Genomic DNA, 12,093 nt, shown 5'->3' with positions numbered 1-12,093 from the left:
GTTATGCAACTTTGTCAGTATTAATAATGTGGAATCTTGTACCGAGGGCCGAGAATGCCAGGCTTCCTGTTGTCGTCAGTTGATTGCTTCTGAATATTCATGAGAGGCACAGTAAGCTTTTCCCCCTTGCTGCAAAGTTCAGGCGATCACATTACAAGAGTAAAGAACAGAGTATTGCCAAAACCCTTCACTAATACAAAGAAAGCCTGACACAGGAGAATTATCAGAAACGTAAAAATCACAAATGTAAGTGCTTCAACTGAAGCCCAATTTCCATATGAATGATACAAATCATAAGAAAATAACATTCCAAATGTTGTAGTATAATTCTTTTTTTTATAAACAATTGTATATTTATGAAAATTACCGTGATCATAAAGGAAACTTTACTCTGGAAAGATTGTAGAATGAACTTCAAGGCAACGAGAAATTGTATTTTCAACTGCTATGGGGATATTCCAGTATTTTTCAGTCATCACTTCCTCAGAATAGTTTAGATTTATGGAGGTCCAACAACCAACCACCCCTCCAATAAGTGATCAGAAGGGATTCCAATAGGTACTGCTTCCCCTTCCCTTAACACATTCATTAGTTAGGCCCGCAAGTGAATGGGTCTCTAGTAGGGATGAGCGGAAATGAACTTTCCGTTCAGATTTGGGGTTCGGGTGCGTCCTGTGCGACCGGGACATATTGCTATATGGTGGCCAAACAGCCAAACACGCAAATTGACTCCCCTTGGCAACTAGCTATGGGTATGTTTGGCCAGGAGAACCCCACTGGCCAATCATAGCCATGGCTTGTAAGCTAGGGGTGTCAATTTTCTAGATTGACTGTTCAGACGCCAGTCCAGCAATATGTCTAGATCCAGTAGAATGAACCCGAACCCAAGTGGAAAGTTTGGGTCCGCTCATCACTAGTATCTAGCTGAAATACCAAATACAACCACTATACAATGTACTGGATGGTAATTGGTAATTGGGGAAAAGGCAAATGCTGTGGTCTCTCAGAATCATTGATTAACGGAAAGTGATTACCTATTCTAAGGATAGGTATAACATAAAAAAATTCTTAATATCCCTTTAAGGTAATTGCATGAATGTCGTACAAACTGTTTAAAATAAAATGTGTCAGATTTGACCAAAAGCCTTTCCGGTGGTGTAATAGACATTGATATCATACTATCATAAACTATAACTTAAAATAATATTTCACTTCCTGTGATGAAGTGCTTAAAACATGTGGTAGACTGTTTATACTGAAACCAAATGTGGACAAACCATCTTAACAAATGTTATAACTAGACAGTTCAGGGTCCTAGAGAACCATAATGTAAAAGTAGCTCCAGTTAATGCCAAGAGACCCGCTTGATATAATCCATGGCCAGAACTGACAATTTTTGACTGACACAATCATGGAAATCAGAGAAACATCCTGTTTAACTAAAAAGGACACACATGTTGTGCCCATGAAAACATCAGAGTCCATATACATCCTGATGTCATAATGCATTAAGAAAGGGCACTTTCTTCTGAAAACTAGTAGGGAAAAGGGAAGGGAATGTCACACTTTTGTCAAATGCAACTTTTTGAAAAGTGGAAAAATGGTCTCAATCTCAGGACAGTAAGAGAAGTGCACCGTAGCCCCAGTATTATCACATTTTGTGCAAAATGTAACAAAACTTATCGCAAAACAACTTATGACCAAAGGCTCCCGGAAAGCTGACTTTCAAATTTCGCACTTGAAAAATGTCCCAATATTTAATACAAATATTCTGCCAATCACCACATCTCTACAGTAACAATAATTGGATTTACAGCATCTGCTCATTATCTGACCATCATGAGCCCCCCCCACTCCAAAAAAAAAAAACCTATTAAAAATTAGAAACCACACACTAAATTTGGATGACATCATTAATGGATGTACACGGCCCCTGGATTAGACCAGAGCGGAATCTGCCCATCTGATTAGAGAAGAATAAACACATGTGTCACATATCTCTCACAGTTATTCTCTAGCAAATCCACCTGTGGCTCGAATGTTATGTAAAATAATCTCTGGGCAGTGTTTTCACTTTAGACGTTCAAGTGGCCTCCTCTGCTTAACATACGTTTTACTTTAGGCTCTTGCAAAATGGAGTGAAAAAACTTTCAACCCACAAGAGTCTCATTCCCAGACTACCTCCTGACTATTTATTAAGGAATGTACGTTTTTCACAGCCAACTGGACCACAAGCATGTACCGTCCTGTGCAAAGACTGCTACAACCATTTCTCAAAGGGAATGAGAACTTTCAATTATTTTGCTTCCTTTTTAGAAAATAATTTCTGAAAGACCTATAGAAGGGATGCATTGATCCTTTACACTCAATGGGGGGCAATTTATAATTCCTTTTATGCTGTTGTGTGGGGTTACTAAAACACGCCATGAAAATTGTGACATTTTAAAAATGTCCACAAATTTGGAGCCATTTTTTTAATTAGCAGTGCTGGGTTCAAGGCAGGTCAGGACAGGGAAATTATAGTCCAACAGTGTTATTATAACTTGTGGCAGAAAATTGGCAAAGATTAACATCAGCCCTTAGATTTAGAAAAAATCAGTTTAGTTGTTTAACAATTGACATTTACTGTCCATATCAGTCCATTATCCACATTTAATTCTTTAATAAAAATCCCAAATCAGAGTCATAACCAACATAAAGAATACCGAAAAATGGAATCAAAGCTAAGAAAGAAAATATTTTGCTGAAGCAAAAAGATGGATATATGTAACGCTTCAAATAGGGCAAAAGGCAATAGGAAGTAAAAATAAAATGTGATCCAAAAATTATAGGTAGGTTTCGATGTCCTCAAACAAAATAATGCACAGCTCTGACTTTGTTTTACTGCTTGTAGAGGGTTTTATCATTAAAAATAAAAAGAAACTAGGATTCTTACCCAAATGCAATTTATACCTCACCATGGAAACCATAAGAAAGAAAAAATATACTTTTTGAAGAAATTTTTCAAAATGGTGGCATTGAAAAAAAAAAGTTCACGTAGCTACAGTGAAAAATAAAATGGTATGACTCTTGAAAGATAGGATGACAAAATGACTAAAAAAATACTGCCTTCTGAAGGCAAATAGGAAACAAAGGCAAAGGGATTAACTGAACGACACTAGTTATTATGAAGCATTCAGTATCGGACAGATGACATCAGTCAACCTCAAGATGACCCAACCTTTTCCTCACACTATTGAAAGAAAGAGAATCTTGCTGGATGTCGGCACCACACTGGAGCCCTGGAGCAGCCTCAAGAAGTGTTGTAATTGTTTCTGATGACATATTTCAGACTTTTCACCATGTAAATCCTATTAATGATTAACTGAACCTTTACGTGTTTCTCACACAGGATAGGTATTAGCCTCTCACTATGACAGTACAGTGAAGTATGAAATAACTAATATGTATTGTAGAGATATCAAAAGCTTGACAACATTTTACTAATTTTTAAAATTTCCAAAAGAGCATGTAATGTCTATTGGACTGTATTGGAGCCGGAGGTGTCTGGCAGCTGCTCATTCCTGATGGCTCCATTGAAATAACATGCATATTTAACCAAACTGAATGTGAATGTATAAAGGGAAACAGGGGCTTATAACAAACTATTAAACATTTGGCTGAATGCTATCCTATGCCTTTAGCCTGCATTACTATGTGTTGTCAGCATTAAGCTGGCTATTCACATTACATAAATGTCATCTGAACCTGTTGGTTCGAGCAGGACTGGTGGACAATCTAATGTGACTGTGGTCTCCAGGATTTTCCCTGAAATAATGAAGATATGGTATATGAGAATCAGACTGTTCTGTCATTCTTTTTATATCATGGACACATATCTCCATGTTTGTTAATATTTATCCAATGTTTATTGTAAACCAACAAAGTTTTCCTCTGACATCCAAGAGACGACCATCCTTCAGCCACCACACCAAAAACACTGACAAAACCATCTGTAGCCATTTTTATAATATATTACAGCAAGAAAACAGTCCAACATTTGTCATGTTGGACACAGTGATGGGCAAGCATAACAATCTAAATTACTAGAACTAATCTAAGGAACTTTATACAACAAATTAAAATGATTTTGAGGCTGCCCTCTACCATAAATTCATTGGGGAGACATGTCACATGAATATCAAAACTCAACCATTAAGTAACAGCAAAAGATATGGATGGCAGGGGAAGAGATGATAGCAAGAGGCCCTGGAGGAGTCAAAACAGTGCATGGGGTGTGATGTTTAAAGCAATGTTCTGTATGGAAACCATGAGTCCCATCGTTAATGTGGATTATGGGGAAAGAGCTTGAGTTCAATCAAATGTTACTGAACCCACAAAAAATAAATCAAATAGTATAGTAATACAAGCATTTTCAGTCAAGTCCAAGGGAGAAGAACAAAAAATAGACCTCATACCAAGAACTACGGAGTTAATTAGTCCATTAGCAACTATCTCCTAATCAAGATAGTTGTTTGTGGCAGTGGCTCAGCAGTGGTTAGTCAGTAATCTTGGTCAACAGGTCTCTATCTAGTTATGTGAAAAGACTTCATAATGTTGACCTGGCTGTTCTACTTAAAGGACGTGTTGCCAATAAACTGTTGCCATCTAGGATAGGGAAACCTCAAAGGTCTTGTGTCTCGACAAGTCAGAGCTGTTTTGGCAGTACAGTGGGGATCTTCACAGCTATAACATTTTGGCTAATGAGTACATTTCTATAAAACCAATATCAATACTGCAGTCTAAAAATAACCTGGAGATATACCCTTAATGACTCGGAATTGCCTAGATTACCAATAAAGTGTTTTATCTCTTTTCAAAAATTCATATAAAATCTAAATTTATTTGAATGGAATTATTATAATGAACAACAGACTGTGACTAAGACGTAATTACCGAATCTGATTATTGAGAGAGATCGTATTTTGCACATCTTTAGAAATGAAGGCAGCCCTATCATCAGCAGAAGAATGTTGTTTGCTTTGTATGAAACACAACATTGCTAGACTAGAATAAATATCTGAGGTTCACCAATCAGTGGAAAAAGTAACCGGCAAACTAGAATTTGATGAAAAATGTTATAAACCTAGAACAGGGTCAGTTCTTATTGGATCACTATAGCATTTTATGAGAACAAGTGGAAATTTATAACAGATGCTCCCTCTACATCAAATATTATTATTAGGGAATTACATCCTTGAGTTGACTTTTCACACATCAAATGGCTCTAAGTCGTAGTCATTCTTTAGAAAATTATGTCACTGAACAAGTTTATAGAAGACAAAAAAAAATCCCTTTCCTACACACGTGGTCACTTTTATTAGGAAAGAGAGCTCTCAAACACCTACCATCACCTAAAAGAGCAAACAAAGACTTTGCTTCTCCCCTGCTGTGTTTGGAATCACACAGAGTATAATATACTTACCACTAGCTCCTAAGAAAGAGCTAAGCCAGCTTTCAAGACTCCCTGCTATAAGGGATAGCAGAGTTACAAGTGGCAGCCAGCATGGTGTCGGGAACTTAAAACCAGGACCAACTCAGCTGTTCCTCATGACTTGGAGCCGGGTGTTAACCTCCTTTTACAAGCTTTGTTTCCTGATAAAACGACCAATCTGGGCACCAAAACCCAGTGCACTTGTGTCTTAATAGCAGCTCTGCAGCTGTGCTCACATTTACAAGTGGAATGAACACAGATCCCTGCTGAGTACCAACACATATTATTCATACAGTCTACCTGAAAACCAACTTCACTATCAGATGGAACCTTTCCTTTCCACTAAGGACGGGAACCTGAAGCAATATTTTTGTAATAGACCAGAAGACTGTGAAGCTCACACTGCCTGAAGCAAGGCCCAGATGCAAACCAATAGTCACAAACAAGTGCTACTAATAGTGAAAGGGCTGCATACAATACGGGGCCAACATAACATAAACCAACACAACTATTAACTCATGCCACAAATAATGCAAAGCAAATGATAATATGCATTATAGTACATTTAAGCTATTATTGGACTTTTATAAGTCATTGTAGACTAATGAGAATACTCAACTCTTTGAGTAAAACAATAAACTTCCGAAATTGGAAAAGATGACTAAAGTGATCTCACTGACCACACAACCAGAAGAAAATGGGGGTTAATTTATCATGTTTTGCAAACCAGGCGTTGTGTGGACTGATTGCAACTGATTTACTAGTGGTAATACATGAAATCTATGCAAGTCCCTGGTCAAGGAGCACAAGCATGGGCATAAATAGGCACACCAGGCACAAAAATCATTAGAGACCTAAATCAAAATGACCCTATCACGGTGATAAATAGCAGAATAATTACCTGGGGAAGGATCTGTTACGGCTTGACTGGTGATGCCAGATGGTGGTTCTTGAAGCTGGTAGGTTGCAGTAGTCGAGGGAATAGTGGGACTTGTGTTGCTACTTGTCATATAATGTGATGGATATGGAGAACTGTTGTAATACTGTGCATATTGACCTTGGCCAAAGTTCGTATAAGACGGATATTCCTACAACACAAAAGCAGTAACCAGATCAGGGTTTGTTGAACATGTTGCTACTTCAGAGAAAATATTTCAAAATATAAGTACAAACATATGTTGATGATATGTCCCACATGGAATTTATTGACCGGGTTGTTGGCACATGGTTACAGATAAGTGTAGGGGATTGGAAGAGTTTATATGTGCCACAAATGTATCTATTTAGCATGACCTGATATACAAATGCATTACAAATGTATATGGGGTGGCCAAACACATGGCACCTCTCCATCGCGTTACAAGAACATAACTGCTGCACATCTGTCAGCGATGGAATTAAGACTGGATTTATTACACAGCTCGGAGAAACCCTTGGAGGTTGGAAGGACAACATCACGGTCTAGGAGTTATTATTAAGGTGGGAAAACAGAATAAAAAGGACTAGGGGAAAAAAGACTTGTTGTGTACAAGTAAAATATCCCTTCTTCTCCACCATTTACCTGCTGGGAGCTATTAAATCCTGTTGAATTTGTGAGTGAATTGCTTCCTGCATAGATTACTGATGCTGTGGTGAAACTGCTCCCTGAAATGAAAGAGAAAATGCTTCAAATTACTGAAATGAGTATATACACAGACCTCCCAGACTGCAGCATCAATAGGCTCCATGTGTCGGCTAACAACAGGTTTGCTCCATTCCTGACGTAGAGACGTTGGGTAGGAATTCTGATGACTGAATTAATGTGGACGGAAAACCCACCTAATATGATGAATTGTGACAGATGAAAGACTCACCCTTGAACTTTGTTGCATTGGTCTTAAAGAATTATATATATATATATATATATATATATATATATATATATATATAGATATAAATAGATATATATATGTATATATATATATATATATATATATAGATATATATAAATTATAAATAAATTATAGCTTTAATGCTGTGCAATTTAAAAATATTTCCAATATGAATTACGAATTAGATGATTGGTAAATGCCATATAAATCAATGATTTTATTTATTTTTTATGCAATGCTATTTTACCATTAAATAACTTTGCATTATATATGACTATCACAAGTAGTAGATTTTTTACATTTCAATCATAGGAGACTAGAGCACAACATTTGGCTCACCCTCCCTTGTATCACTTAGCTGCAAACACTGCAGAAGCCACCGGCTTTACATTAGAATGCATGGAATGTCGAATGGTCACAAATAGACTGTAGCTGTTTACAGAGAAGCATACTTGTATGTGATTGGTCAGAAAATTACATAGCCAAAACATGCTATGAAGAATGATATAACGATATAGGTTTAAAATGTTCATTTATAATAGTTGCCTTATCTTTCAAATGATCATCATAGTAATAAAAATAATACAACTTTATTGATATTTCACCATCATATTCTGCAGTGCTTTACAAGTCAATACATATATTATTAGGCATATTAGTTTTCACTGCAGCTTTAAAATGGGTTAGAAATAGAATCATTGATGACATCCTTAATCCTATATTGTTCTAGATCCCCCGAATCTACTTCCTGCTTCCCCTTTATACACAGGAAATGAACACTCAACCAATCACTGTCCGCTGCATTTTATACATTTTAGGACAGAAGAAGCAGAGACATATGGGAATTTTTTTTTTTAATTTACCTGTTAGATAATGACTTTAAGCTGGTCATAAACAATCATGAGATATTTTTTGATAAAAACATCTGTGGTGGATATGGATGGATTATTATCTATGTAATCTATATAAGAAAAAGTTTCATAAAGGACCTACATGGGCCACGGTAGTCATGGGGCTGTGACTAAGGCTGGCTTCACATTGCAGTATTATGGTCAGTTTTTGCATAAGTATTTGTAAACCAAAACCAGGAATAAAGAACTTGTGAGCCCTCATGGGCAGTGTACTCCTCCCACTTGTATGTGATCTTATTGTACAGCACCACAGAATTAATGATTCTCTATAAATAAAAAAATTATAATAATTCTCACAAATATTAAGTAATAGTATTAAGTTAAAATATTAACCAAAATACTGCCATGTGATACTGGTCTAACATTCATGCAGAAGTAAAATGTTAAAATAATTAAAATGCAGTACATTAAGCTTGGAATATGAATATATTGTACTGCATATAGTTATAGGACAATATATTGAAATGAATGTTTTAGAAAAAATCCCTACAGAACAATGTATGTCCATCACAATCCTGTATTTTTAGGGTCTTTTAGTTGCAGCATAGTTCTGAGTTGGAGACTTCGAACAGAAGTTCATTTGCTTCCTATAATCAGCCTCCTTGCCATGGGCTATGTCTATCATCAGTGTACAATATACGAGGCAGAAGTTTGTGCCGTCCTCTAGGGAAAGCTCTATGAAGGCCAGATGGGCTCTTTAATCCTAGATCTTTTCCCTTTTTACATTTGCTGCTGTTCAGACATCATTTGCACTGTTTTTAAAATGTCTCTCTCGGTTCCTGGCCATTAGACACAAACATAAAGTACTTTCCCGAAAATCTGTTTTCATTATAGACCTTACAGAGAACAGTTGGTCTTTACAATGACTGCCTGCATTACGTTTAGTGAGAAAATACTTTCTTAAAAGAGTCAACTTGGTATAAAAATGCTAAAATACCTTAGAAACTTAAGGAACTAACTTCACCTATATATTTATATTAATAATATATATATATATATATATATATATATATATTCAATAATATAATATTATATAATTTTAATGGCACCCAAAAATCTTCCATTTTAAAGTTACTTATTCAACATTGAGCAATTTTAGATGATAAAAACCCATAATAGTGATCTATGTAAACATAGCATTTTCCTAATATAAATACATTCTTTTTCATAGAGCTATGAATTTTACAACTTCCTTATTATATTTTTAGTTTCATTGGTTGACTTGTAATCTTAATTAATATTTGATCATTTTTGTAAATTAATTATGTATGGTGATTAAGGTAAACATTATGCAAAAGAAAAAGCAGTGCACTGATAGTGAAAGATTATATGGTATCTCCAGAAAAAGTTAATTAAATGTACTTGATATATTCTGCTGAAGGGCACCTTTACAAAGGGCATCAATTGTTTGCATTTCAACCATCTGTAAAGCAGATCAAGCAGAGTGGCCTCACTTAAGGGACCTTGTCTCAGATGGTCAGTCCACCAGCACTGTGGTTACTCAACAGTTCAAAGGTACAAAGACCTCACCAGATCCTGACATGTCCAAGATCAATATGCATTAAGACAGGGAGAGTGAAGTGTTTTTCTTCGAGAACATCAAACATGAACAAAGCTTTACACACTCCAAAAGCCGAATTATATTAAAACAACGCTATTGTGTTATGAAAAAGAGCAGCAAGAAACAATGTCATAAATTTTATTAAAAAAAACCTTTACCTTGCATTTGATAACTATATGGAGCTTGGCCTGGCTGAGGGGCACTGAAACTTGAACCATAGCTTTGAAAACCCGCTTGTCCGGGGGACTGAGATTGCGGTAATCCTCCTTCCGTCTTGATGCCTGCCCACAATGCACCTAAATCAGTTAGTAACATCAGATTTCTGTTTCCAAAGCCAATTAAAGAAGAATTTCTAATCTACATTAAGATACTACAGTAATTGGTCTATGCTGATGACAAAATTAAGGGAAAAAATGGAAAAAAAAATAACATAGACAAATGAATTTCCTTAATGATATTTAATGGTGGTAGCATACCATGGGGAATATCTAATGGTGTCACCCCCTGACATTGCTCCATTCCCACAGTCAATTACATCCAAGGAAAGGGATCCCTGACACTTGGGCCCATAGTATAGGTCAGTGATTCCCAACCTTATTACTTTGTTTACACTTCTAGTGACCTCCACATTCCAGTCTTGCTTCAAAGATACTTGGAGAAGAAGTAGTTCAAGCTTCTATTGTCCGGTGGTATAATTTGTTTAGATATTTTAACTGTTAGACAAAGCATCTTGGAATAGGCTGAAGTCAGTTCTACTACACTTTTATGAAACTGACAGGTTTTGTTTTAGGCAATATGAGAGGTCCGGAAAACACTAGTTGCAAAAAAATGGTGAAAAGTGCAAATGTATCCACCCCCTATAAAGGGTTTTTAAGAAGATCTCGGGCAGATGCAAGTGTCATCTACTTGGTTTAATGTTCTTGAGTGAGTCTCATGTCGTGAAAGTTCAATCTATGGTTAGTCAAAGGAAACTGCGTGAAGGGCATGCATATACTGGCTACATAGCTTCAATACTAAAGGTCTAGATGTGTTGAACAATGTCCTGTACTGAATACAAAACCACAAACTATCAAAACTGTATTAGAAGACCAAGTATCATCTGTGGTCTTGAGCATTTCTTGCATTGTAGGATAAGAAATGTAACTGCAAAACCACAATGTATTGTCCTGACATCATCCATATATACTTCTGTGTAAATGTTAAAATAAAGTCTAAGTACAGCCTATGTTCCTGAGATTGTTTACATATAAATATATATAACAGATTGCGGAAAGGGTCTTCATATGTCTGTCAAGAAGAAAAGTAAAGTAGAATGGAAAGAGTGACATTTAATTAATGACAGACTGCCTACCGTAAGGAGGAATTCCATAGGGCTGTCCTGGTTGGGGGTATGTAGCATATGCTGTGGCTTGCTGCATTCCTGTGGGGAATGGAGTCTGCCCATACGCAGCCATCGTTTGTGAGGAAGGGGTGGGCAGGATATGTGGGTAAGCCCTGCTATTAAAAATACAGAAACAAGAAGAAAAATACTTTACTAAAAATAATGACTTGTCAACATCTTCATCAATACGACTTCTCTGCTGAATTAACCCTCCCCCCTCGAAAAAAAAGCATTCAGGGCTAAAATGTCTAGTAAAGATTTCAGGAAATGAGTGGAGTAGTGAGTGCAAAAACAAAACTCAAACTGAGCTTTAAAGACTAGTGCGGGATCCAGGAAATGAGAGGAATAGAAGGGTGAAGAAATAATTTAACGTGGTCAATCATAGAGTAGGATATTCTGGAAAATCAGAATAAACAGAAATAAGAGGGGGGCATTTACTGTTTAAAGGTGACGCTACAACTTTTTATGGCAGGATTTTATTGCATGTCAGATGAAAGTTACATGTACAGCATGATTAAAATAAGGTCAGCTAAGAGATTTAATGGAAGTAAATGAAGGAGTATGGATAAAGTTTAGAAATATGGTTTCCTCTATTAATTCAGTTATGTTAGAACACAAACCAATCTGCCCTATGCGTAATTTATAATAAAGTGGGGGGAATTTATTAAGATGGGCGTGCCGAATGGCAGTATTAATATTGCCCCTCCTGGACAGACTGCACACCATATTTACTAAGAAGTTCCGGCCTCTTAGTAAATCCGGAAGTGCACTCCACTGCCGGAAGTAAATCTAGTTAGACCTGTTGGAAATTTCAGATGTAGTCTCCATCGGTTTTTGTGGCAGAGACTATAATAAATATCGTAGGCCGAGCCCTGAACCCTCACACCCATTTTTTA

At 36.5% G+C, this 12,093-nt stretch overlaps 1 protein-coding gene across 8 annotated transcripts in view; it reads right to left on the bottom strand.

The window, feature by feature from the left end:
• The window catches only part of EYA1 (EYA transcriptional coactivator and phosphatase 1), a 70,735-nt gene that overhangs the window by 35,846 nt on the left and 22,796 nt on the right, over positions 1–12,093 (bottom strand). For 3 of the 8 annotated variants that reach the window (XM_072151731.1, XM_072151730.1, XM_072151735.1), the window contains 4 exons: positions 11,168–11,313; positions 9,975–10,112; positions 7,035–7,117; positions 6,375–6,561 (listed from right to left, as the gene is read on the bottom strand). In XM_072151731.1, the coding sequence (XP_072007832.1) occupies positions 6,375–6,561; positions 7,035–7,117; positions 9,975–10,112; positions 11,168–11,313 (554 nt within the window). The remainder of the gene's footprint in view (positions 1–6,374; positions 6,562–7,034; positions 7,118–9,974; positions 10,113–11,167; positions 11,314–12,093) is intronic. The other 5 variants (XM_072151738.1, XM_072151733.1, XM_072151732.1 and 2 more) reach the window with 3 other exon arrangements.

Source organism: Engystomops pustulosus, chromosome 5, assembly GCF_040894005.1.
Source record: "Engystomops pustulosus chromosome 5, aEngPut4.maternal, whole genome shotgun sequence".
Classification (NCBI taxonomy): domain Eukaryota; kingdom Metazoa; phylum Chordata; class Amphibia; order Anura; family Leptodactylidae; genus Engystomops; species Engystomops pustulosus.
This window is presented reverse-complemented; position numbering and strand designations above follow the sequence as displayed.